The 26,546-nt window shown below is 45.5% G+C and overlaps 1 protein-coding gene across 1 annotated transcript in view; it reads left to right on the top strand.

Moving 5' to 3' along the window:
* Positions 1–26,546, top strand: part of LOC138296325 (G-protein coupled receptor family C group 6 member A-like) — a 302,127-nt gene that overhangs the window by 185,389 nt on the left and 90,192 nt on the right. The window contains exons 2-3 of the mRNA XM_069235364.1: positions 1,319–1,613; positions 11,639–12,493. Coding sequence (XP_069091465.1) covers positions 1,319–1,613; positions 11,639–12,493 — 1,150 coding nt within the window. The remainder of the gene's footprint in view (positions 1–1,318; positions 1,614–11,638; positions 12,494–26,546) is intronic.

The raw sequence follows: 26,546 nt of genomic DNA on the forward strand, positions 1-26,546 counted from the left end.
CCTGGTCCTGAATATCCTCTCCTGCTTTCTGCATTGCCTTTGGGGTCCATGTCGGTGTGGTGGTAGCTGCTGCTGTTGGTCCTGTGCTCTGTGTCTTCGAGCATGCTGCATGAGTAGCACCTCCATGTCTTCCTTCTTGAGTAATGATGTTGCTTGTTTGAGTTTTCCTTAAGTAGTGGTGTGTTTGCCCCATTTTAACGCCTGCCCTGACCCAGGCGTTAACATTTGGCACAAATTGGGATTTGCGTCATTTTCCGGCTCCGCCTACTAGCCATGCGCCATTTTTGCCCGGTTGGAAAAATATGGCGCACAGGTGTTTGAGTCATTATTTGGACAGGAACGCCTACCTTGCATCTTATTGACGGAAGGCGGTTTCACGCATCCAGAAAATGATGCACACTCAGATATTTTGACTTTAGACGGGTCTAGCGTCAAAGTATGCATATGGTGTTAAATTGCGCCGGATTAGCGTAAAAATTATGCTAATCCGGCGTGAAGGGAGTATAAATATGGGCCATAGTTTCTTTCTCTGAGGGGATTTGTGTCTGTATATATTAGTGAGAGTGGTCCAGCGGATCTAAGAAGAGATAAACAAATTCCGAAAATAACTTCAGAGATGCAAAAAAATGTGAAACATATTTGTCACCTCCTGAGCTATTCCATTGCTTCCAGAGCAGACGCTACAGTATTTCAACATCACCACTCCTCCAACATCTAGAAGTCAATGTTAAGGTCCAACGTTAGGCAACCAACATCGTGAGCTTCCAAGACATACTCAGGATGAGAAGCTGCTCTGAAATTAATTTTCAAAGAAGTACAGTAAACACATTACTTAGCAATTACTCCAGTGATGAACTTGATTTTGTTTTTCAAATATTGGCTTCGAATGTGAGTCAGTAAGTATTTGTGTTGTGTGTGAGTGGATAGGGGGCGGAAAGTCAGGAGATAATTATGAGGGTGAGTGAGTGACTGGGTGGGGACATTGGATTTTTGTTAAGGTGGATGATATGGGGATCTGATAGACCAATATGAGCAATCATATCTTTGGTCAATGGTCATTGGGGTAGCCTTGTGTATTTCTATTAGTAATATCAATGGCATGACATATACGATTTAATCAGCGATGCCATTGGCAGTGTTATGTATTCTGCCATCTGTGACTTCATATCTGAGGTAATGAACAATACATTTTGCGATGTTTAGGTATCCTAAGTAAATTTAAATGGCTTGTCAGAACGTTTGTGTCTCAAATGTGAAATGTAATGCGATCCTATCCCATTAAAGTTAAATGGTGGCTGTTGTTTTTATTTCGCTCTAGGTTTGATTTTGTAAGTGCCACACAAGCTCTTTCTATGATATATGCAATCGAGGAAATCAACAATTTAGCCTTGCTTCCTGGAATCAAATTGGGATATGAAATTTATGATACATGTTCAGATGTGTCAAAAGCCATTGATGGGGCAATGCGAATAATCAATGCATCTTCAAATGGGAACAACACAAGTACAGTTTGCAGTGAATTTGAACCAGCTGTGAAAGTTGTTGTGGGTGAGCGATACTCAGAAATTTCATCTTCTGTTTCTCAGCTCTTCAGTCTTTATCTAATACCACAGGTAAGAACATATCATTATATTAAAATAAAAAGTGCAAGGACTGTTTCCTCCACTTGTTGTGATCAAGCCAAAAATGATGCTCTTCCAGAACAAACTGTAGGACACAGATGTATGATGTGTTGCTTTCGTTTTGAGCAAATAAGTGTTGGATGATCACTGAGTTGTGCTTATTGTGTATTGAGACACAGCGCCTGGCAATGTGATATGTGAGGGTATGTTAGAGATAGATTTGCATACTATAATTATAATGAGGACTAACCATCTTGGCCATAGGTGTAGGAGGGATGATGTATGCATGTGCACCAAAAACGAAGATAATCACAGAAGGCCTGTTGATTCATACTGAGACATGCACCGGCCAGAGATGCTGTTGAATGGTCACAGGTTCAAATCTGGGTGGGTCTACTCAGCCTTTCATCCAAGTTCTGAGGTCGATAAAATGAGTTGGGTAACAATAAATATCTGTTATTCGGCGCCAAGAGGCATATGGGTGAACATGCTCTTTACAAATACACGTGTTATGTTGTTGATATAAGCAGTAGCCATGCACCATTTTATTTATTTATTTCATTTCTTGCCGGCAGAGTCAGAGTCTATTGCTGAACAAATGCACCCCACGATAGAGTGAGAATGTAGAAGAGCAATCAAGGCTGGCAATCTGAGCAGAAACTACACAAACTTTAAAAAGCCCTAATCCTGCGTACTCCTCTACAGAACTTTAAAAGGTCCAGATTCCACATACTCCTACTAGGCTATAGGAAGTCCAAATTCTGTGGCTCACACCCCAGCCCTCCCTCAAGCTCTCAAAGGCACGGGCCCAGCGAGCCATAGTTGGGCCGCAGCTCAGACCAGAGCTAGATATTTTACTACACTTGTGAGAGACGAAGCGCTTGGTAGGTTGCTGCCCAAACAATGCAAGAGCGAATCAGCTTGACTTATTTCAGCCTACTGTCCTCACCCCTCCATGTGCGTCCAATACCTTACATGGATTTCAGAGACCCTTGTTCTTTCATAACAGTTTACATAATGAGTCATCTTCCAGACCTTCAGAATTTCCTTCTATAACAACTTCCCCTTTAATTATTAGTACTGAATGACCTTTCAGAGTAAAAATACAATATGGTGAAAGGACGCTTACCCTGCTTCCTTTATTTTGGTTAAGATAGATATTTTGGTTTGGGGTGCAGTATATTGGTTCTGGTGAGAGTGGGAGACAGACTTGCTAAGGGGCACAAACCAACCTGTCATATTGGATGGCTGCCAAAGAAAGTGCGACAGCTCTGATTGCTGCTCATACGACAGACTGCTTCATGTTGCAGGACAGGTAGGACGTACAAGGCATTAGTCGAGCAGCATCTCAGTAGTTACATTTACTAGCAATGTGGCCTTTACAGCACAAAGAGGCCCATTTTGGGTGTATGCTGAGGTATTCAAACCAACTCAACATGACCTACCATATTATCGCATTCAGTGCAATTTACTTTCTTGACCTCAGAAGGATGAAGAGATGATTAGCTTTGATAACATTTAAGCTGGTGACCTTTAAGTTGTTTGTAAATTAAGGGCCTGCTTTAGAGTTTGGCAGATGGGTTACTCCGTCACAAATGTGGTGAATATCCCATCCAATCTATTACAATTCCAATAGGATATAATGGGATGGTAATACGTCGGAAAGGATATCCATCATGTTTGTGATGGAGTCACCCCTCTGACAAACTCTAAATCAGGCCCTAAGTCTTTTCTTAGTTCTGGCAAAAAATGAAATCTATTGTAGTCACTACTACCATTCCATTCTTGTAATCAATGTTGGGGATACATTTTGAGGTGGTTAAATGACATGACAAGAGTCTGGGATTATTTTTCTGTCAAGCCAGTGTCAAGCCAATGTTCATATGGCAGTCAACCATAAATGCATCACTTGGTGCATCTTGTTTTGCAATCTGACTATAAATAGGCATGTTTTGGTGTAATTCAAATCTAACTGTTTAAAAGCGTTCTAAAGAAGCTTGGATCTCTTCATAAGGTCTGGATACTAGTATATTTTTAAACTAAAGTTATATAGTATCTTTATATGTTTAATTTGGGATATTTTGTTTGAGGCGCTATGTGGTTTCCTGTAAGCGCACCACCTATTGATACTGGTAGGAGTATGTGAGTCTGCCTTTTTGTGTCACACTCTTGAAAAAAATTGTGTGCTTTGTTTGAGTGCAACTCAATGTTTTTTTGTCTAATTACCTTTGTGTGGATAACTTGTCATGCCCTGTGGCCATCTCATATCATCTCAAACCTTCCATTGCCAGAGAATTTGGAGGTGATGTGGGCCATATTCGATTCAGAAGTATGGGTCTTTAGGGAAAGCCCAATGAGTGCATCCAAATGATGACATGACTCACTAAATCCCTTCATTCTCTCTACCTCACTTCTCAATTTCCTACTATTTTGACTACCTCTTTACAACCCCTTTCTACCACTCTGTACCTCTTCCTCTTCCTCACTTACCTTTGTCTCATGTCTCTTTTGTTAGTCCACCTCTTCTCTACTGTTCTCTTACCTGATCCTACTCTATCTACCTCCAAATCTCTATGTACCTACCATCTATCTCAACTCTTTACAGCCCCTCTTAATGCAACTCTCTTTCGTATTCACAGTTGCTTTCTCATAATCTTAATTCTCTTGACTGTTTACCCAACTCTTCATACCCATCTCTCTATTCCCTCTTTCTCTACAATGCTTTGTACCTCACTCCTCTGCTGTTTCTATTTCACATCCTTATATCTCACCTCTGTCTACTGCATTACTCTCTCAAGCTCATGACTCTCTTTACTTCACCACTTTAACAGCCCATCTCTCTTTACTTCACTCTCATCTTGCTCTTCCTCACATTTCTATTTATTTTCTATGTCTACCTCACAGCCCTCTCAATACCCCTTTTCTCTATCACTACTTTCAACTCTCTTACTTCTGTACCTTTTTCTCTCCTAAATCATGGGCCGGTAGGAAGGATTGGAACACAGAGGATGGGAAACAGAAGGCAAGGGAATGGTGGCAGTAAAAGTCACGCTGCTGGGAGCAGGGTTGTGTCAGAAGGAAGAATAGTCTGCTTAAGTGCACAGCTTGGCAGAGTGAAGTGGGTTTAGCACGTACGGGAAAAGGTAAGACCCTAGCGCTAATCAGCTTTCCACCCAGATCAAGCCAACCATCCAAGGCCCCCAATGCCACTCTCTCAAACAAACCCATCCATGAAAGAAGCATCGGCATCTGACTCGATTAGTACATTGAACCGCCAGACGCAAATCCTGTGCTATTGCCATCTAATATGGAGAACTCAGCGCACAGGACTAGCCACAGCCACCAAAGACCACTCATGGCCCACACATCAGGCCACGTCACATGTTGCATCTATCCGGTTAAGCTTCCCAGGCTCATGCTTTATAAATTCACTTCAAATTAAGGAGATTAGGGGAAGAAAAAAATCATCCAAACCCCAGCAGAAAATGGGGACCACAAAGCTGTTTCCATAATCGACAAGAGTGTCAATAGGCTGAACCCACAAAGATTCCTCTCAGCGCTGCACTCCCTCTCTTAAAAACCACAAATCTCGGTGGGAAGACCCAGGCTCTTCTACACCTGCACCTGCTATTGAATGCATCAGGTGTATTAACCTACTTAGCGATTCTATTCAGAATGGAATCTCCAGCATTAGGATTACATGCTAACCACAGCAGTATGTACATCAGCCCACTGTGCACTTTTTTGTAGCTTCATTCTGTGAAAGAAGTGGTGCAATGTTTTTCCAGAGGACCAGGCCCAAGTTTTTCAATGTGTGATATTCACTCCAGGTGCTCTAGAAAGTATGATGCACAATCCTCTTTCCAAAGGACAGCCCATAGTATACTGACAATTATATACATGTGAGATTATGTGAACATGGGCTAATAAGAAAAAAATCTGAGCAACCTCTAACTATGCTGGGTCGAAGTTGAATATGGTTATCGCGCACTGCGTGGATAGAATGCAAAAAAAACATTCTCAGCCTTTCGGCCACACACTGGTCAGGGTGCATTAGCTGGGCCTTCCTAAGGTGTTTGCTAAAAGTCAGATCATAGGAAGAGCTCCAGGCTCTCTTCTAGTGCTATCCTCAGTCCATTCTTCAGCTGCCTATTTAAACCTTTCATGCACAAAGAATCCTGGATTACCATCAGATGCAGATGACAGCCTTTTCCTCCCTCTGCAAAACAACCTCCCTCCCCCCAACACCACCATCTGATTAGCGATCGCGAGCTTCACAAATGGCCTTGGCTGCACTCTGGTGCAGTGCACTAACAAACCACCAGATGGCAGCATTATATCACGTCCAAAAAATAATTATGCTTGTGAGAGGACTCGAACCACCCACGTAGGTGATTGCAATTAAGGAAGACTCGAATATTGCTACACTGCCCAAGCAAGGGGTGAGTGACGGTACCCCCCATACTGTCCTGTTAAAACTGATTTATAAAAGAGAACTGGCAGTTTTTGACTCCTTTGCTATTCACTGAATTAATTTAGCCAGTTTATGAGTGTGAAGGTTTTCTCCTAGTGGTGATTATGTCCTCTGGCCCACCGAATAACACAATTTGATCTGGCTTGCCTTCCAGCAGACCAAGCCCCAAAATGTAAGTTGTGGGTGGAGACTTAAACATGTACTTTACTGTTACAGATGACTCAGAGGAGGAAAAAAGGGCCAGAACTGTTTCAATCTCCTGCCCTGTCTCACCAAGACTGATCTCCCCTCACTCATATATTCCACGGTGCTGGCTTAAGCTGAGTCCCCAAATGGCTGCCAACACTTCCTAGTTGAAACGGTCACTAGTAGGTAGTTATAGTTAGGACCATGTTACCATAGGAAAAACATTTTTTGACTTGCCTATATCCTTGGCGCCATTTGACAAATCTTCACAAAATGTTCCATAAAAAAGGGTGGTGGTGATTCTTGTTGAACATATAAAGTTTCGAGGAGCTCTGTCAAGCGGGGGCCAAGACAAGGGGGGGGCAATAAAGATGCGTTTCCAATGTTAATTCCCATAGGAGTTTTGAACATGTCTACAGCCCGAATCACTAGACGGAATTACAACAAATTCGGCAAAAAGGTACATTTTGTTCTGCAGATTGTGCTTTTTGTTACTTGACGTAAATCCGTTCAGTAGTTGCTAAGAGAATTAAGGAAATCCAAATTTGTATATCTAGGGCCAAGGTTCCTCCCCGACGACTTCACAAATAATAAGAAACTTGTGCAGGGATCTGCAGAGCTCTGATAGGCTGCCAACACTTCAACCATGAAGTGATGGCACTCATCTTGCTTCATGAGAGTTCCTGAAAAAAAGTGAAAAGAAAGAAACGGGGCCAGGGTCAGGGACACCCTGGCCCCTTTGATATGGCATTCGGGTTCCAGAGGGAACCGGCCAGGGCAAGAAAGCACGTAAAAAAAAAATTGTCGCAAATTCACGAGAATATCGCAAATTCGCTGGATTTTTTTTTTTTTTTTTGAATAAGTGCTGTCCCCAGCTCTTGTTTTAGTAAAGCCCCCAGGTGGGCCTGGTCATGGGGCTGAGGAGGGGTGATACCCTAAAACCGGTCACAGGATGCTTGTTTCCGGTCCAGGGAGGATCTGGCTTTGGTTTGGCAGTTCGGGCTGGACTGTTCCCATGGGGAGCAATGTCAAGGCTGATTTACAGATTACATGTCCTCATACAAAAGCCCGGGTGGTGACCTTCTGCAATCGCTGGAGGGCTACATGGACTCCCTCCCTTTGACCGTTCTCGGGGTAGAGGATAGCGGCCTACTGGGAGGACCAGTTACCTTAGACGAGGTGAAAACGGCTATCGTTCAACTGGCGCCCGGTAAAACGACAGGTACAGACGGACTCCCTATGGAGTATTATAAAGTGTATGGGGACATACTGGCACCACTGCTTGTTGAATTATACGCTGAGGCCTTTGAGAGGGGCACGTTACCTAAGACATTGCGTGAGGGGTTAGTGGTTCCACTACCTAAGACTAAATCCCCAGGGGCGTCTGTGATGGATTTTCGTCCCCTGTCCATACTCAACAGTGATTTTAAAATATTGAGTAAAGCACTGGCTACTAGGCTACTATTGAATATCCCGCACTTTATTCACGTGGACCAGAATGGATTTGTGCCCGAGGGCAGCACCCCCTTAAACCTGACACGGCTCTTTGCGTTACTACACCACCCGATCGCGAAGCGGGACCCTAAGGCATTTCTCCTGTCGGTTGACCTGGAAAAGGCATTTGACTCAGTGAGATGGGATTACCTTAGTAAAGTGATGGAACGGATGGGCCTGGGAGTGAATCGGGTAAGATGGGTTGAACTCCTCTACCACTGCCCCAAGGCCAGGGTGCGAGTTGGAGAGGTGGTGTCAGACTCATACCCTATAGGCCGAGGCACCAGGCAGGGTTGCCCGCTCTCGCCCCTACTGTTTGCGATCACAATTGAGCCGTTAGCAGCGCAATTCCGGAAGGAGGGGCAAGGGGGTAGTAATGGGACGGGAGGAACACATAATCTCGCTTTACGCGGATGACCTACTGATCTACCTCAGAAATGGGGAGACCGGATTACAAGGGGCACTGTCGATACTGGAACAGTTTGGAGATTGGTCGGGTCTCAAAATTAACAGGAGTAGGAGGAAGACGTACGCATTTCCGATGTCTGGGGGCGCTGAGCGCCCACCTGCATACCCGGATGATATTCCGTGGGCGCCCCGCTCCTTCAGATATCTGGGCATCCAGGTATTCCATCACCTGGATGACCTACGTGAAGGTAACCTGGGAACCGCCCTTCGCTCCCTGAGGTCATCGGTGATGTTTTGGCATTCACTGCGGCTTCCTATGATGGCCCGAGTAGCCTTGTCAAAAACAGTCATACTACTTTACTAATCTGCCTGTGATAGTCCCGAAGGGCTGGTTTAGAGAACTGAATGGTCTACTGAGGGGACTGCTCTGGGACGGGGGTACCAGCGGACGTCATTATCCATTCTGTGCCGTCCAACATTGGAGGGGGGATTGGCGGTCCCAGATTTTGAATTGTACTATATGTCCTGCCAACTCCAGTGGATCGCGCGTTGGGCGACAGGAGGCCACCGCATGGGGCTGACCATAGACGAGGGCGAGATGTTGCCGAATCGCCTCATAGCAGGGTTGCTGGGAGCCGGTGATCTCCCCCCCCCCCCCGGGAGATCCGGATTACTGAGGGTGGCAATTATCTGCTGGAAAAAGTGCCTCAAATGCACTGAAGTAGCGGTACCCTACTCCCCCGAAATTCCGCTGACAGCCATACGGATAGGAGCACCAGCCCACACTTTCAATGCAAACCAGATGAGGGCTTGGACACAGGCTGGTGTGTTGAAGCTGGGGGACCTTTTCAATGAGGGGGTTTTACGCACCTTTACGGAGTTAATAGACAAAGACTGAGGGGCATATTTATACTCCGTTTGCGCCGAAATTGCGTCGTTTTTTTTTACGCAATTTCGACGCAAAACTAACTCCATATTTATACTTTGGCGTTAGACGCGTCTAGCGCCAAAGTCCATGGAGTTAGCGTCATTTTTTAGCGTGGACACCTAGTTTGCGTTAATTATATGCAAGGTAGGCGTTCCCGTCTAAAAAATCGACTCCGAGGCATGTGCGTCGGATTTATACTCCCGGGCAAAAATCACGCCCGGGAGTGGGCGGGTCAAAAAAAATGACGTACGGCCGCTTTTGCGCCATTTTTTAGCGCCTGCAAAAGGCAGGCGTTAAGGGACCTGTGGGCTCTGAAGGAGCCCAGAGGTGCCCCCCCATGCCCCCAGGGACACCCCCTGTCACCCATGCCCACCCCAGGAGGACACCCAGGGCTGGAGGGACCCATCCCAGGGACATTAAGGTAAGTTCAGGTAAGTGTTTTTTTAAAAAAAAAATTGGGGCATAGGGGGGCCTGATTTGTGCCCCCCTACATGCCACTATGCCCAATGACCATGCCCAGGGGACAGAAGTCCCCTGGGCATGGCCATTGGGCAAGGGGGCATGACTCCTGTCTTTGCTAAGACAGGAGTCATTTCTATGAGGGTTGGGAGTGAAAAAAAATGGTGCAAATCGGGTTGAGGCGAAAAAATTGCCTCAACCTGACTTGCCCCATTTCTTGTCGCCCAAGCTCCATATCCCCCTACGCCGGCGCTGCCTGGCGTACGTCTTTTTTTTAACGCACACCAGACGGCGCCGGCGGCTAACGCCGGCTAACGTCATTCAATAAATACGGCGCCCATATGGCGCTTCAGAATGGCATTAGCCGGCGCCAATTTTTTTGACGCAAAACTGCGTTGGCGTAGTTTTGCGTCAAAAAGTATAAATATGGGCCTGAGTGCCCAGGGGACAATTTCTAACGCACCGGATGTTAACACTAGCTGTTAGGAAATTATGGCCCACGATAAATGCAGAACCAGAGACACATGCCATACTCCACTTACTAATAACGGGAGGGAGGGATAGACGGCTGTTCACCAAACTTTACAAGGCCCTCATCAGCTCCACATACACAGAGTGGCAGAGGGTGCTGGCGCACCCCCGGATGGTATCTAGGAACACGAGGTTTAGATATTTGCAATACAACTACGTCCACAGAACGCATCGTACCCCCCATAGAATATGGGTGATTTACTGGGAGAGCCTAGGGACTGTCCCAGGTGTTGGGCAGTGGACCCGGACTTTGGGCACATGGTCTAGGAATGTACTAGTATACAGACGTGCTGGATTGAGGTGTTAGAGGACATGGGGAAGAACTTGGTGATACAAATAGAGCCAGATCCATTGTTATGCCTGGCAGGCCTGCACGACCGACCATCTTCCAGGACGGTGAGAGGTAGATATCTGGACTTAGCACTGGTACTGTTCAGACGCCGCATCACACTGACCTGGAGGTCTCAGACAGGCCCACGAGTGGAAGACTGAAGGAACGATGTCTCGAAATGGGCACAAGCCAAACAGCAGGCGCTACAGGGAGAGGAGGCGAGGGGGATACGGATGAAACCTATAGCTCCACTGTGGTCGGAAATAGTAGAGGCCTGGGAGGCCCGAAGGCAAGGGTCAGAGGGGATACTAGATGGTGGAACAGCAATGAGGACAGCGGAGGAGGACTAAGGAAATGGGAGACTGGGAGTGAGGAAGGGCGAACAAGAGGAGGACCACGAGGAGGGAGCTGGGGACCTTGCCCCTCCCTCTTTGGCCGATATCTAACCATAAGAGGGGCAAGGAGCGCTTTCATGCATAGAGCGGAGGACCCCGGGATGGGGGGCGGGCTGGGCCCCGGGTACGAAGTGAAGTAAAGGGAAGATCTACCACCCGATGGCAAGGAGGAGGGGCGAATGGGGGCGACCCTAATACCGGAGTGAACACGAAAACACAGAAAGACCCGACCCTTGAATACCACGAGACAATATAGCCTGTGCATAGTTGATTGCATTTGTTATTGTTTTCTTTTTTCTTTTTTTGTTTTTTCTAATAGTGCAACATTTCATCCTATTCCTAGTCCCTAGGATCTACCTTGCCTTTTAACATCTGGCTGTAGTCCTAAAGAACATTTCTTATGTATTGATATGCACATTTGTATGGGTCATTATCTCTATATATGTTTCTGATGTAAAGCACTGTAGCAGTCTACATTGGGATGAGTATCGCTATAAAATAAATGTGAGAGAGTGGCAAAAGAGAGATCAGGGGCACCACTGAATTATGGTAGTGAGGAAATAAATGGGAATACATGAAAACGGAAGACATGGGTTGGGGGGCACCAATATAGATTGTCACAACAGATGCCACCAACACTAAAGATGGCCCTGCACATGTGATCACTGACATATTATATGAATATATTAAAAACCACATAGTTTTAATATAACTTCTTTGCTTTGGCTCTGAGGAATTATGATGCTATTAATTGGTACTTACTTTGGTTATGTTGGTATATGAATAATGACATTATTGTCCTTTGCACAGATCAGTTATGCATCATCTGCATCGATTTTCAATAACACTGTGAAGTATCGCTCCTTCTTGCGCACTGTTCCTAGTGACATACACCAAACAAAAGCATTGGCCACGCTGGCCAGCTCCTTACGGTGGAACTGGGTTGGAATAATTTCGAGCACCGACGACTATGGGCGGTCTGCCCTAGGAAGCTTGTCTAAGGAGCTTGAGTCGCAATCAGTGTGCATTGCTTTCACGGAGTCGCTTCAGCACAATGTCAATGATCCTCAGATTTATTCACAGATAAGCAAAATCATTCAAACACTAGAAAACACCTCCTCAGCAAATGTCGTCTTTGTGGTTTCAAAAGCTCCATCTCTCCTGAAATTGTTTAGTGAATTCATCAAACACAATATTACGCGGATTTGGATTGCAAGTGACTCCTGGGCAACATCTGCCCAAGTGTCTGGTCTGGACAACATTGAAAAAGCCGGCCCAATCCTTGGATTTTCGTTCAGGCAAGGCTATGTTGAAGGCTTTACCACTTATCTGCAAAATTTACAGCAACCCCCTGAAGGAGAAAATTCATTCATTGAAGAATACAAAGAGCTTCACTTTGGCTGCACTGATGAATACATGCGGTTCAAGAATTGCAGTAAGACTTCAACAGAAAACTGTAATGTTTCCTACGCAGTCAAAATAAAATCACCGCTGACTTGCACTATACAAAATGTCTCCCTGGCAAATGACGATTTTTTAATTGGCTACATGCACAATGGCACAGCTTTCAGCGTCTATCTTGCAGTCTCAGCTATAGCCCAGGCCATTCGGAAGCTAGTCTGCAGCAATGGGACCTGCGAGAACTCCAACTTTCCTCCATATAAGGTACAGTGAAAGTAATAATATTCCTTTAATACAAAACTATCATGCACTGCAAAGTTGTGTAGATTTCCAAGCAAAGCTCCCTTTAGAGCAAGTAATCCTGGGCTGGTGATTTGGACATGCAACAGCAAGATTCCTGTGCACTTTGTATTCAATATCACACGTGAACTGGGTAGCTCATACGTGCAGTTACTATTTAACTAAATTAAATTATGTATCTTTGATGATTGGATTGCAATTAAGTGGAGGCTAAAATGTAACTACTGCTTTTCAAGACTATGAGCATGGTTTCAAGATTAGTAAAAATAATACTCTGTCACAAATGTGACGGAGTACCCTATCTGCAAACTCTCTGGCTGCCTGCCTCATTTAGAGAAGGGTAAAGCATAAGCTTTCTGTCGACAAAGGCCATATAGGCTCAATTGAAGCAAAGCTTCCTCCAACAGGAGTCCAAAGTAGGGTCCGTCAGAGGATGGACATTATATCAAGTGCCCTATTTACAATGGACAGTGTAATGCCCTTTTATCCTTGTTCATCACACTCCAGGTAAAACCTGATGGGGAGCGACACAAAATAATAAATAACGACCCCCACACACTGGGAAGAAACTCCTATGTGTAGAGGTCATTAGTTTTTTGTTTTCCAGAACCTAGTCCCTAGTCTGAGAGCTTGCTTCTGAAAAATAAAAAAAGATTCAAAGTTTGGTGAACATCAACCACAACTGATGTTGGTTGTCCACCAAAACTTGGTACTTTGAAAGCAACCATTGTGACAAGTGTTCCTTAAAAGGTGAAGATAACCATTGGGCCACCCGACATGTCAAAATTTGGTTTACGTGAGTGCTTTGTGGTGGCCGAGGTAATGTAATCGGCCAACTAATGGATGGAGTACTGTCCTTGAAAGTATCAAACACACCCAATATTCTGAAACCATTTAGATAGCATTATGAAGTGTTAAGTGATACGGCCAATAAACACTTTGGGTCTGATTTAGAGATTGACTGGAGGCACTTGCATGTCTGCTGTGCCATTGGTTAAAAAACAACAAAGTTTAGGTGTTGCATTGGAAGTACGTTTTAGCTGTGTATTCTCTAATTGATGGTCAGTACATAGTCAGCGAATACTCAAGTGGAGGAGAATCTGGTGACAGAATTATCTGTGTCATGCAATCTACTTGGTGATGTTAAGTCCATCAATGTATTCTACATTTGCCCCAAAAGGCAGAATTTGCTAATTGTTTCCCAAAAATTCTCTTCACTGTAAATTATCTTGGTGCAAAGTATGTTTTCAAGGCAGATTTGTACTTCACTACTCATTTCTAAATGAGCCTCTATATACTAGGAGCCTGATTTAGAGTTTGGCGGATGGGTCACTCTGTCACAAACATGACAGGATATCCCATCTGCCGTATCACAAGTCCATTATACCCTTTGGCACTTGTAATATAGCCAATGGGACATCAACCACATTTGTGACAGAGTTACCCATCCACCGAACTCTAAATAAGCCCTTAAGTTTTAATAGATTTCAGAAATCACAAAATATGGTTTTACAACTCAGTTCTAGACTAGTGAAATTGAAGATTCTTCCATTGCTTACAAGTGCCGCTGAGCAGACTGTGGAAGTGCATAAAGAATTACGGGAACTGAGATTGTGAGTACAATGGTGTGCAGGATCATTGAGTGTGTATAAAGCACAATAAGGGCAGTCCTTTTTACTAAGAATCTGGGCCATCTAGTATTTATCTAGAACAGTGGTTCTTATCAAACAATGTAAGTATACTTGATAAAAAATAGCTCAATCGCGTTAATGATATGGTTATATTACACCCCTTTTGCCTTCAGGACATTGTAATGGGCTGCATTTGCACCACACCTGAAACTACTAGTAACTTGGTATTGGCAACTCTGGATGGCAGCAAATCAGGCCAATTTACTGAGCCGTTCATAATGAGGGCCTTAGCGTTCATTATAAGCTTGCATGGGAATTCCTGAGTGTTGGTTGATGGCTGTATTTTAACCTTTTTATCTGTTCTAACATTTTGCTGATGCCTGTCGTTTACCCTTTTGCTGAGAATATTTTATGATGTTCTGGTTATAGGCTTTGTTTTCAGAGCCATTTTAGCTTATACTTTCAAACCAGCATGCTCTAAGACGAAAGTGTAGCTGAGCAGACTGTGGAAATGCATAAAGATTTATTGAGATCGTGAGTACATTGATGCACGGTCAGTGAATGTGGGCGGGGGGTCAGGCAGGTAACTTAAAAATCAAAATATTTTGTGCCTACTTTGATGTTCTTCAACCAGTATGTATGTATGTAATTGAATAATAAATGTTACACACACTCCTTAATTCTGTGGAAATGCATTGTTTTGGTAGATAAGCTCGGTTGGTGAATGCAAACACTACAATACATACCAACATTTTGGAGTAGGAAAGTGGAGACATTTAGGAAAAATCTGCGTAATGCATCTTCTCTGCTGTCATTTATTAAAGAGGAGGCAATCTTAGGCAAATGACTGCTAAATAAAAGTCATTTTGGCTTCCAAAATCGTGAGTCTTCAGTCTGATTCTAGTCTGTTGGCATGCATGCACCAGAAAACCAGACCTGCATGTGAGGGAGAACCATGAAATTACTCAAGTTTAGCAACTTAAGAAGTCGCTACCACCAGTCATTCAATATATAATTTAAAATAATTCACTTGTGTTATTATTTTTCCTCTTTTGTCTAATAATCAAATAGATTAATAAGCACAACCTGATGCTGCCTTTGAAACAAGGCCATCGCTTGCTAAAAGATAGCAGATTCTGAGTTAGCGATAATTTGCATTAGCATGGCTTTTGTCTCTGTGCTTTTATATACAAGGCCTGATTCACAAAGATAAATTACACTCTATAGTTCAGTTTACTGCTGTTTTGTATTCACAAAGTACGAGTGGAATTTTACAACCAGTAATTTCATAGCTGCTGAGTCTCCATCATGAGTGCAGAGTACCCGCAGATGTAAAAAATGTATTAGTAAAATTGCACTCATAATTTGCAAATACCAAAACAGTAGTAAACATACTACATAGTGCACCTTTACTTTTGTGAATCAGGCCCCCAGTGTCTTAACATTTCCTATCTGGAAAGCGAAGATGCTGATATGTTGGTTCTTGTGGCTGTTGCCCTGTGTACCACTATTTGTGCGTGAAATTGCGAAGCCCCCTGAAGAATGTGAGGGCCCGGGGAGTCTCTAATATCTCACAGATATTCATATGCCTTCTGTTAAAGAGTGGAACCCAAAGAGTTGGTGACCCCTAAATGTTTGGGGTCCCCAGAGCTGCAGTACCTGCAAGGGCCTGTGTTACGCCCCTACACTGGTTGCCAGGTTTTACATGCATCATATTTTACCATCTTGTCCAGTGTACATTGTTCACATGTGTGTTTCTGTACTTTATCCCTTGTATTTTTTTGCACTTACTTTTGACTGAATATGACCATCATGGTATTTATTCCCAAGTACGGACAAAGAGTGGTCAGTATAGCGTGATGTTTTGCTAAATATTCTGATGGGTGAGTTTGAGCTGGGCTTTTTTGTGTTACAATGATAAATGCTTGAACTTTCATAGACTTTGTTATCTAATGTTTTAGATTGTTGTAAATACACTTTTGGAACTTCTTTTTACATGACACCAGATGTAACTTCGTGATTATACGCTGCTGTGGCGCAAAAACAAGTCCAAATCGCCGAAGTGATGCTTGCCGCCTCTAGTGTCACTTTTCACCCTTGGGTGACAGATACTGGCAATGATATGCAAGGTAGGCGTTCCACAGGCAAAAGCTGCACAGAACTGACACAGTGAAATTTACAAGCATTTCACAGCATCGTTCTGTGACTTCACTGCGTGAGAAATGTAATCAGAGCAGGTGTAAAACTGGTGCAGGGCGATTCTGCGCCCGGTCCTGAACTGATGCCTGAGGCAACCTACTGGAGTTCATTATTTTCCAGAAGGCATAGGCGACTTTAGCCTTACAAATCTTCCCATACGTCCATGCGTAAATCATTTTTGCTCTTCGTCAGTGCCTTTCTATAATTCCCTTCTGTACTGTTTATCTTTCTCCTTATCGCAGGGGGTATGTTTCAAGTTGTTCCTGAGAATAACATTTGCAATTTTGCACACAGAATCAAACCACTGCGGGGACGCATCACCTTTGGTCTGAATAGGCTGTAGAAACATATTTCTTATACAGAGGTCCAGAGGTATGCAGGCTTCGATAAGATACAGGATATGGAGATTTTTTAGATAGACAGAGAGCAACAAGGTCAAAGTTCTCTTTGACTAAGAGCTTCAGAACCCACCCCAAAAGAGCATTTTCCAAACCAATCTACATCCGTTGTTTTCAGCATTATGTCCAGTGCTGTCCCCTGGTGAAAATAGCTAAACTGACCTCACGATGGAAATGGTCACTTAACAGCCTCCGACATATTGTTTACCAATTCCTTTGAGGTGAAAATATAGTCAATCGTAGTGCAACTCCATCAACCAGTAGAAGTATGGACTCTGGGAGGGCCCGGGCAAATATGTTCCGTAACGTTACCCAAATCAAATTGGGGCATGAAATGATACCCCTGTTCACCCCTAACATCTATACATCCAAACTCATCCCTTGTGGCACTGACACACGAAGAATTAAAAGCATAGGACAAATTTGACCTTTCCAGCTTAGCACTAACATCCCCTGTCAACATTACATTAGAAGGCTGTACTGTAATAAAGTGCTTAATGCTTACTTTAGAGACAAAGTGAAACAGTACACTAAAATTCGTGTTTGACCTACTGCAAAACACATTGTTGTAGAAATTAGGGGTATAGTATATTTGACAGGGCGGAGTTCTCTTTTCTCCCCAGTAGGGTCTTGACTCTCTAGATCACACAATTGTGCAGTTCAGCTATCACTATGGGGGAGTTGGGCCCAGATGGAACATAGGGTTGAGACAAGGATAAGCATCTTTCTGATATTTCAGTCTCTTTAGTTTTCACCCCTGTTGGACTTTTTGCTTTTGCAGGGTCATCCCCAGTCTTTTTGCCTCCTTCCTCCTATTTTTTCTGACCTCTCGCTGTTGGCTCTAGGACTCTGAGCACTTCATCACTGCTGACCAGTGCTAAAGTGCAGGTCCTCTCACATCTGAAGTTGGTATGATTGGCTTATACCTAATTGGCATAGTTAATTTACGTGTAAGTCCCTTGTAAAGTGGTATCTCTATACCCAGGGCCTGTAAATTAAATGCTACTAGTGGGCCTGCAGCGCTGCTTGCACCACCCACTGAAGTAGCCTTTCAAACCTGTCTCAGGCCTGCTAGCGCAGGGCCTGTGTGCGCAGTTTCTGTCACAGAGACCTGGCACCTAAATTTACTTGCCAGGCCCAGAACTCCCCTTTTACTACACGTAAGTCACCCCTAAGGTAGGCCCTAGCTAGCCCTATGGGCAGGGTGCCATGTATGTAGAAGGCAGGACATGTGCCAGGTTGCGTGGCCTGTCCTGGTAGTGACAAACAGCCTAACTTGTGGTGTCACTGCTGTGAGTGCTGCCTCCTCATAAGATTGCATCAGAAATGACCTGCTGTATGTGTAAGTGGTGTTGTCTGATTTATGAGAGGAAGCGTAGGCATGTTTGGTATGGTTGTGATGGTGATAATAAATGCTGCTTACTGGTGTATTTTTTATTACTATCACAGAAATGCCACTTCTAGAAAGTGCGCATTTATCTGTGCTTATGACTCTGGTGCTTTGCAGCTTGACTCCAATCCACATCTGGGCAGAGTGACAGTTGGGGCTTTGTGCATACTTTTCAGACAGCCTGTACACTGGGAGGGTGGAGGTGTCACAGAGGTGCATCTGCATACTGAATAGTCCTCCTGGGCTGAGAGAAGGGAGAGGCGGGGCACACCTACATTTGTAAAGGCTGTGCCCTGGCCTCACACAATAGGGTTGTTAACCCCCCACTGATGTTTGGTGCCTGTGCTAAAAGGAGAGAGGGGGCACTCCCAGAACCAGTTGTAACTGGCTGGAACCTCCTCTCCCTACCATTGCAAAACATTGTAAGGACTGAGTATAAGTTTTGGGGAATTTTCCCCACAATTTGGAGACTCTTGGAATCATCTTGGAACTGGACCCCAAAGGCTGAAGGGACTCACCAGGAACCACCATGGACTGCTGCTGCTGTGCTGACCTGTGACCTGCCTGGTCACTGTGAAGGACTTGCCACTTGCTGCCTTTCCCTTGCGCTGGCCTGTTGCTGGGCCCTCCACCTGAGGACCTTCTCTTAAGACTCTGCTCCCCAGGGGCAGGGTGCTGTGGCCCCTGGCCCCTGCATCCATTTCTTCACGAGTGAGTGCTGGTGCACCCTGCATCCTACAGCATTGCCGCCGGCTCAATTGCGAGCTGGAGTCAATGCTGTTGGATATTTCCCGCTAGGCGAGTTGACGGAAATGCAGGTTTACACCTGATGACCAAGCGGGAAACTCTTAATGGGCCCAGCGGAGAGGTAGCCACTATGGCGGCAACCTACCCATCGGAAGTTTGGTGTAAGGTCTAAACCTTCCACCGAACTTGTAATGAGGCCCTAAATATCTACCTCCATTGTGAACATTCTGCAGTCATGAAGATACTAATTGTAAACGTACATAAAAGTGTACCTTTACCTTTGCGAATCAGGCCCTTAAGTTTTAAGCTTTACCTGTCCGTTGTTTTTATAAGATCAAATGGGTTCTACATGTCTAAATTGAAATTGTCATTTAACTGCTATACAGAGAAACAGATCCAGCAGCAAACACCAAGGGGGTTATTCTAACTTTGGAGGAGGTGTTAATCCGTCCCAAAAGTGACGGAAAAGTGACGGATTTGCCACCAGCCGTATTACGAGTCCATTATATCCTATGGAACTCGTAATACGGCTGGTGGTATATCCGTCACTTTACCGTCACTTTTGGGACGGATTAACACTCCTCCAAAGTTAGAATAACCCCCCAAATCTGTTACAGGATTAACACCGGTCCATCCATTGTACAAGTGTAAGAGGTAAAGCACATCATCACCACCGACCAACACAATTTTGAAAATAATGTCACCACAGCCATGCTAACGTCTACAGCAGATTAAAACAAATCATTCACATAAACACTCATCTGTGGACATTAACATTTTCTTACTCAAATTCTTACAAATCTCACTTCAGCATTTGGATGAGTCAGGTGAGGCAGGTGTGTAAGCCAGAGTCACTAGAAGGAGGCAGAGACAGGGGTTGAGGTCTGGCGGCAGCATTAAGGGCACTGTGGGCTCCATTACTCCCTTCACTCTTGTAAGCATGTGTAGATGGATGTGCAGTCCTTGTCTGTGTATGCATTGGTGCTGCACTTTTGGTGCCCTTTGGTGCTTGGTGGTTGTTCCAGGGCACTGTTACAGCAGTAGTTATCTGCCTACCCCATACATCAAAAGTCGCAGTTGTGGACCTACTAGAAGATGAGCCTGGTCATTCCGGATTGGAAGTTGTTTTGAAAGGTTTGTTGTGCAGAATGAGATGGCCTTGCAACAAATGTCTTGTCTTCATTGATTCAACTTGGACACTGAATGTATATTGCTTATGACATTGTTATCTATATTTCAGCAGCCACTATTGGTACATTGAGTCCAGATGTTGGCAGTGTTGTACCCCCTCTGTTCCCTGTTTGATAGGCTGAAATAGGGTGTTAGCCATTTCTTCAGAGAATATGTGCTGTCACCTGTGCATAGATGTAGAGGTCATTTGAAATGTGAGTATTCTGTTTAGGATCAGTGTAGGGATCTATCTGTGTCTTTGCATTTTTGTGTACACTTAAATGGTAACGAGGAAGGAAGCATTTAAAATATATATTAAGCTATATAGGGTCCATCACTTATAAATTTTATGTTGATGTATCCTTTGTGGTTGACGATGAAGGGATGTCTGTAATGTTTCTTCTTAGTGTCCAGAGGAAGGCAACATATTCTGCCGAATGGGGCTTGCAGGGACAGTTACTTTTTATTATGTCTTCTACACAGATGGTTGTAGGATGCCAATTGTCTCACTGGTGACTTTTTGTAGAAAACTAGTGTTAGACCTGACAGCCCTAGGGTGGTCACCCCTAACTTTTTGCCTACCTCCCTCCACTTTTTGGACACTGTGTTTGCTGGTTTTAGGACACTGAGCACTTTACCACTGCTAACCAGTGCTAAAGTGCATATGCTGTCTCGCTTAAAACAAGGTGACAGTGGTTCATACTCAATTGGCTTATTTAATTTTCTTGTAAGTCCCCAGTAAAGTGCACTACATGTGCCCAAGGCCTGTAGATTAAATGCTACTAGTGGGCCTGCAGCACTGATTGTGCCATCCACATAAGTAGCCCCCTAACCATGCCTCAGGCCTGCTATTGCAAGGCCTGTGTGTGCAGTTTCACTGCCACTTCGACTTGGCATTTAAAAGTACTTCCCGAACCTTAAACTTCCCTTTTTCTACATATAAGTCACCCCCAAGGTAGACCCTAGGTAATCCATAGGGCAGGGTGCTATATAGGTAAAAGGCAGGACATATACCTATGTAGTTTAGATGTCCTGGTAGTGTACAACTCCTAAATTCGTTTTACACTGCTCTGAGGCCTGCTCCTTTCATAGGCTAACATTAGGGCTACCCTCACATACTGTTTGAGTGGTAGATTCTGATCTGAAAGGAGTAGGAAGGTCATATGTAGTATGACCAGAATGGTAATACAAAATCCTGCTGACTGGTAAATTTGTTTTTATTATTACTATTTTAGAAATGCCACTTTTAGAAAGTGAGCATTTCTCTGCACTTAAATCCTTCTGTGCTTTACAATCCATGTCTGGCTAGGTTACTTGACAGCTTCCTTGTGCATTTCACTCAGACAACCCCAAAAACAGGATGCTCAGTCACACCTGCACACATATGTATACTGATTGGGTCTTCCTGGGCTGGGAGGGTGGAAGGCCTGACACTTACATTTGAAAGGACATTGGCCTGCCCTCACACAATGGACTGCCAAAGCCCCGACTGGGACCCTGGCAGACAGGATGGAACTGAAAGGGGACCTGGTGCACTTCTAAGCCACTCTTTGAAGTCTCCCCCACTTCAAAGGCACATTTGGGTACTTAAACAGGGCCTCTGACCCTACCAACTCAGACACTTCTGGACAAGATACCACTGGTGAAGAAACTCTGAACCAGAACCTGCAACCTGCCAAGAGGAACTGCCTGGCTGCCCAAAGGACTCACCTGGCTTCTTTTCTGCTGCCCTGCTGTTGCCCTTCTGCCTTGCTGCCCTCTGGCTCTACTGAGAAGTGTTCTCCAAGTGCTTGGATAGAGCTTGCCTCCTATTCCTTGAAGTCTTACGACCAAAAAGACTTCATCCTACAAAGAACTCCTTGTGCTGTGAAAACTTGATGCGCAGGCTGCCAGAATCGACACACAGCCTGCATCACAGTGAGAAAATCACTGCACACTGAACCGTAATGATGCAGCTTGGCTCCTCAAGAGGAGATCGACACAGCCCCATGGTTGCGACCGGAACTTCAATGCACTCCCCACTGGATCGACGCATAGCCGATCCGGAACGACGCAACCTAACTTCTTGCAAGAAGAATCGCCGCAGCACCTGTCGTGCGACAGAAGCTTCCCCGCATCGCCCCCGGATCGACACAGTTCCTGTAACTTCATCCTGCACACCCAGGATTTCCCCGCATCCCCCCCGGGGCATCCAAATACCTTGCAACCCGAGGAGGATCCTAGTCTTCGTGCCGGAAATTGATGCAAGGCCCGGTCTGTGTGAAAAAATATCTACGCATCATCTGTGTGCGCCGAGAGAATCCGATGCACATCTCCCTGTTTTCCATGCATCACCTCCTCTGCAGCCCCTTGCAGAGAATTTAGAGCAAACCAGGTACTTTGTGCTTGCAAGAGACACGTGTTGCTTTTTATGAACTAAAGACTCTTTTTATCATTTTCTAAAGTGATATTTCAACGTGGACCTGCATTTAATCAGATAAATATTCTATATTTTTCTGAACACTGTGTGGTGTATTTTTGGTGGTTTTATACTGTGTTATTGCATGATTTAATGCACAAATACTTTACACATTGCCTTCTAAGTTAAGTCTGACTGCTCAGTGCCAAGCTACCAGAGGGTGGTCACAAGAGAATTTGGATTGTGTGTGACTTACCCTGACTAGAGTGAGGGTCCTTGCTTGGACATGGGGTAACTTGACTGCTAACCAAAGACCCGATTTCCAACATTGGTGGCAATGGTGGGATAGGACTTGTTTTTGTGCAGTGACATACAATAGCTAAATGTACACTACCTACCCACAGTTGAAGATCAACTTGCTTTTTTATATTTTTCTGCAATTTCGTTTTATGCCTGACATTTTTAACTAAATCCTCATTCAACATATCACTGGCTGGGTCTCAAACAGGGGCTGAAGACTTTGAACTTGCCAAGCTGGAGACATATACTGTTAAACATCTGAAGGGGTTCTGCAAGGGGATGGGAGTACCTACCCAGGGTGCCTCCAGAAAGGAGGAATACCAAAAGGCGCTGAGGGCCTGGGCAGAAGCCCATTTAGATGAGAATGTTGAAGAGGAGGAGCAAGAGGATGGCCCCTCAGAGGATTTGTTGCCAGTAGTAGGGGATGTTACCCCTGAAATTGTGCCTCCTACTAAACCAGAGAGCAGTGTCTCTAGCCATGACCTGACCTCAGAGGAAAGGAGGGAAGAGAGAGAGTTCAACTACAAATGGCAAAGTTTAAAATTGAAGCTGAGAGAGCAGAGGAAGCAGCTGAGAGAGCCTTAGCTGGAAAGAAACTTTTGTTGGCTCATGAACTGAGTCTCAAGGAGCTGGATATTAAGGCGAGACAGTCTGAGTCCAGTAGTGAGGGTGGCAGCATACATGCAGGACCTGCTGGGAAAAGGAAGGTTTGTATACCCAAAAATGTAGTGCCCAGTTGGGTGGTGAGAGATGACATTAATAAGTGATTGGCTGCTTATGAAGTTGCACTAAGGGCTCATGGGGTCTCTGAAGAGCAATGGGGGCGACCTTGTGGGGGTATGTACCAGTAGTGGGGAAGGACACACTTCTTACACTAGATCCAAAAGATCAAAATGTATATGCTCCCATAAAAACTGCTTTACTTGCCAAGTGTGTGCTGACCCCAAAGAAATACCGTCAGAGGTTCAGGGACAGCACCAAACTCTCGACACAAACCTGGATAGACTTTTTTGATTTTTTCACTAAGGCACTGAATGGATGGGTGCTCAGTATTTGTTTTACAGAGTTGCGCCAGCACTTGGTAGACAGTAAGCTGACTGATCCTAGGAAGCTTGCTGAGGAGGCGGACGTCTGGGCAAGCATCAGAGTGTCCAAGAAGGTATCTGGGGGGGACACCCACAAAGGTGGTCAGGGTTCCCACCAGAAGAAAGAGGGGGGAGAAAAATGTAATAATAAGAAGTTCTCAAAAGGCCCCCAAAACAATTCCCAGGGTGGTGGTGGTACCCAGTCCCAGCCTGAGTCTGAGAAGAGGCCAGGATTCTGTAACAAGAAGAAAGGGAAGATTATCCCCAAATGCTTAGAGCGCTTCAAGCATGGACACTCTAAGGGTGACTCCCAGTGTCCCAAGAGGGCACAGCTCACCGCTGGAGGGCAGACACCTGGGTTGGCTAGTGTAGCCTCGGGAGGGAAATGGTCCCAGTTAGCTTTGGGGAACAGATAGAGGTATCACTAGTGTCCCTGGGAGATAAGAAAATTTGACAAAAACCCACATACCTGACAATACTTCCAAGTATAAGCACTGGGTCACCATTGATGGGAAAAGCGTGGAGTCTCTGTTTGACACAGGAGCCAGCATGACTACTGTCAGGGGTCAGCTGGTGTCAGCAGAGCAAGTCATCCCTAATACATTCTACCAGGTCACAGTCGCTGACAATCGCGAGAGCCACCTACCGGTACCTCTAGTTCCCTTGGGGGGGTGGACTCTGGTACTCTAAAAGTAGCTGTGAGTCCTGCCATGCCTGTAGATTGTCTGTTAGGCAATGATCTTGTGTACACTGCCTGGAAGGAGGTAGAGCTCAGATCCCACCTGGAGATGTTATGTTCGCCTAAATTGGTCTGCATGACCACACGGTCCATGGCTGCCCGGGAAGGGACTCAAGGGTGTCTGTAGCCTGGAACAATGACCCGGACAGCTGCACATAGGAAGGGCAAGGGGCGCGGGAAAGCGGCCCGATATTCCCACGGTGGTTGACAGGGTCCCAGAAGAGGAGGCCCCTGAGCCAACTGGGGAGTATATTGCTGACCTGGGTAACCTTCCTGAGCTTGCTGGCTTGCAAGTGGAGGGAGGGCCAAACAAGGAGGAACTCTGGAAATCGCTGAAGGAGTGCCTCACTCTTGAGGGTCTGAGGAAACAGGCCTCAGCCGAAGCAACAGGTGAAGCCTCTGGCGATCACCACATCTATTGGGAGAATGATTTCCTCTACAGTGAGCCTAAGGTACCGGCTGCTGGAGCAGCACACGTGCTGGTGATCCCTCCGTGTTACCGGGCCTTCCTACTGAGCCTGGCTCACAACACCCCCTGGCAGGACATTTGGAGCAAGACAAAACCCTTGCCAGGCTTGTCACCCACTTTTAATGGCTTCGAATGCGGGTAGCCTCAGATACGTTCTGTAGGTCCTGCCCAACCTGCCAGGCTAGTGGGAAGACAGGGAAAAGGCTCAAGGCCCCCCTGATCCCACTCCCCATCTTTGGCACCCCCTTTGAAAGGGTGGGCATGGACTTCATTGGTCCCTTGGACCCCAAAAGCGCCCTAGGCAATAGGTTTATCCTGGTTCTTGTGGACCATGCCACCCGCTGTCCAGTGGCAATCCCTCTGAGGACAGTGACTGCACCGGTGGTGACCAGAGCTCTGATGGGGATATTTACCCTTTTGGAGTTCCCAAAGGAGGTTGTGTCTGACAGAGGCAGAAACTTCATGTCAGCGTGCATGAAGTCCATGTGGGATGAGTGTGGGGTAACCTACCAGTTTACAACCCCTTACCGTCCTCAAACCAATTGGCTTTGTTAGAAATGGGGTTTCTGGTTGGTTAGGGTATGCACCTAAGCCAGGCAGACCCCACCCAATCTAGTCAGAGTAAGGGAGTTACACGTCCATGATAACCCCGCTCACCCCTTGGTAGCTTGGCACGAGCAGTCAGGCCTAATCCGGAGTCAATTTGTAAAGCGTTTGCACAGCACACACAACACATGTGACACACTATCCCCACCACAAAGGAAACACAACACCAAGTTATATGAAAATATACTGTATTGTGCACAACACAATTATTTGACCAAACATCACATATCAGTAATATCCAGCTACCTTAGCAGTTGTCAGAACGTTACACATTAGTGCAAGGGCAAGTCCTATCCCACCACTGCCACAAGGCCCTAAAAGGCATGAACACTGGCCTGCCTGAGGCCATGAGGGTTTAGTGGAACGTCCTCTTGCCATGCCTTCTCCTTGCTTAATGGGGGGATGCCCCAGAAAGGGGTGGGGTTCAGCCCCTTTGAACTTATTTATGGTTACCCTGTCAGGGGACCATTAAGCATAGGAAAGGAGGGATGGGAGAAAGCTCCCAGGAAACCTCCCTCAGTTACATGCTGGCCCTCCGCAACCAGACACAGCGTTTCTGGAAACAGGCCAAGAACAACTTTGAGGCCAGTCAAGAGGTGATGAAGGAGTGGTATGACCGAAGGCCACTCTGGTAGAATTCTAACCTGGAGACAAAGTATGGGTGATGGAGCCAGTAGAGCCTAGAGCTCTCTACTACCGCTCGACTGGCCCATTTGAAATCAAGGAGCGGAATGGGGAGGCGACTTACCCAGTGGACCTCAAGACCCCTAGAAACCCCCTGAGGGTTCTCCACCACAACAGACTGAAGCCTCATTTTGAGAGGACTGACGTCAGTATGCTCCTTGTGACAGATGAGGGCACGGAAGAGGAGAGTGTGCCTCTCCC

The sequence above is a fragment of the Pleurodeles waltl genome, chromosome 5 (genome assembly GCF_031143425.1).
Source record: "Pleurodeles waltl isolate 20211129_DDA chromosome 5, aPleWal1.hap1.20221129, whole genome shotgun sequence".
NCBI lineage: Eukaryota > Metazoa > Chordata > Amphibia > Caudata > Salamandridae > Pleurodeles > Pleurodeles waltl.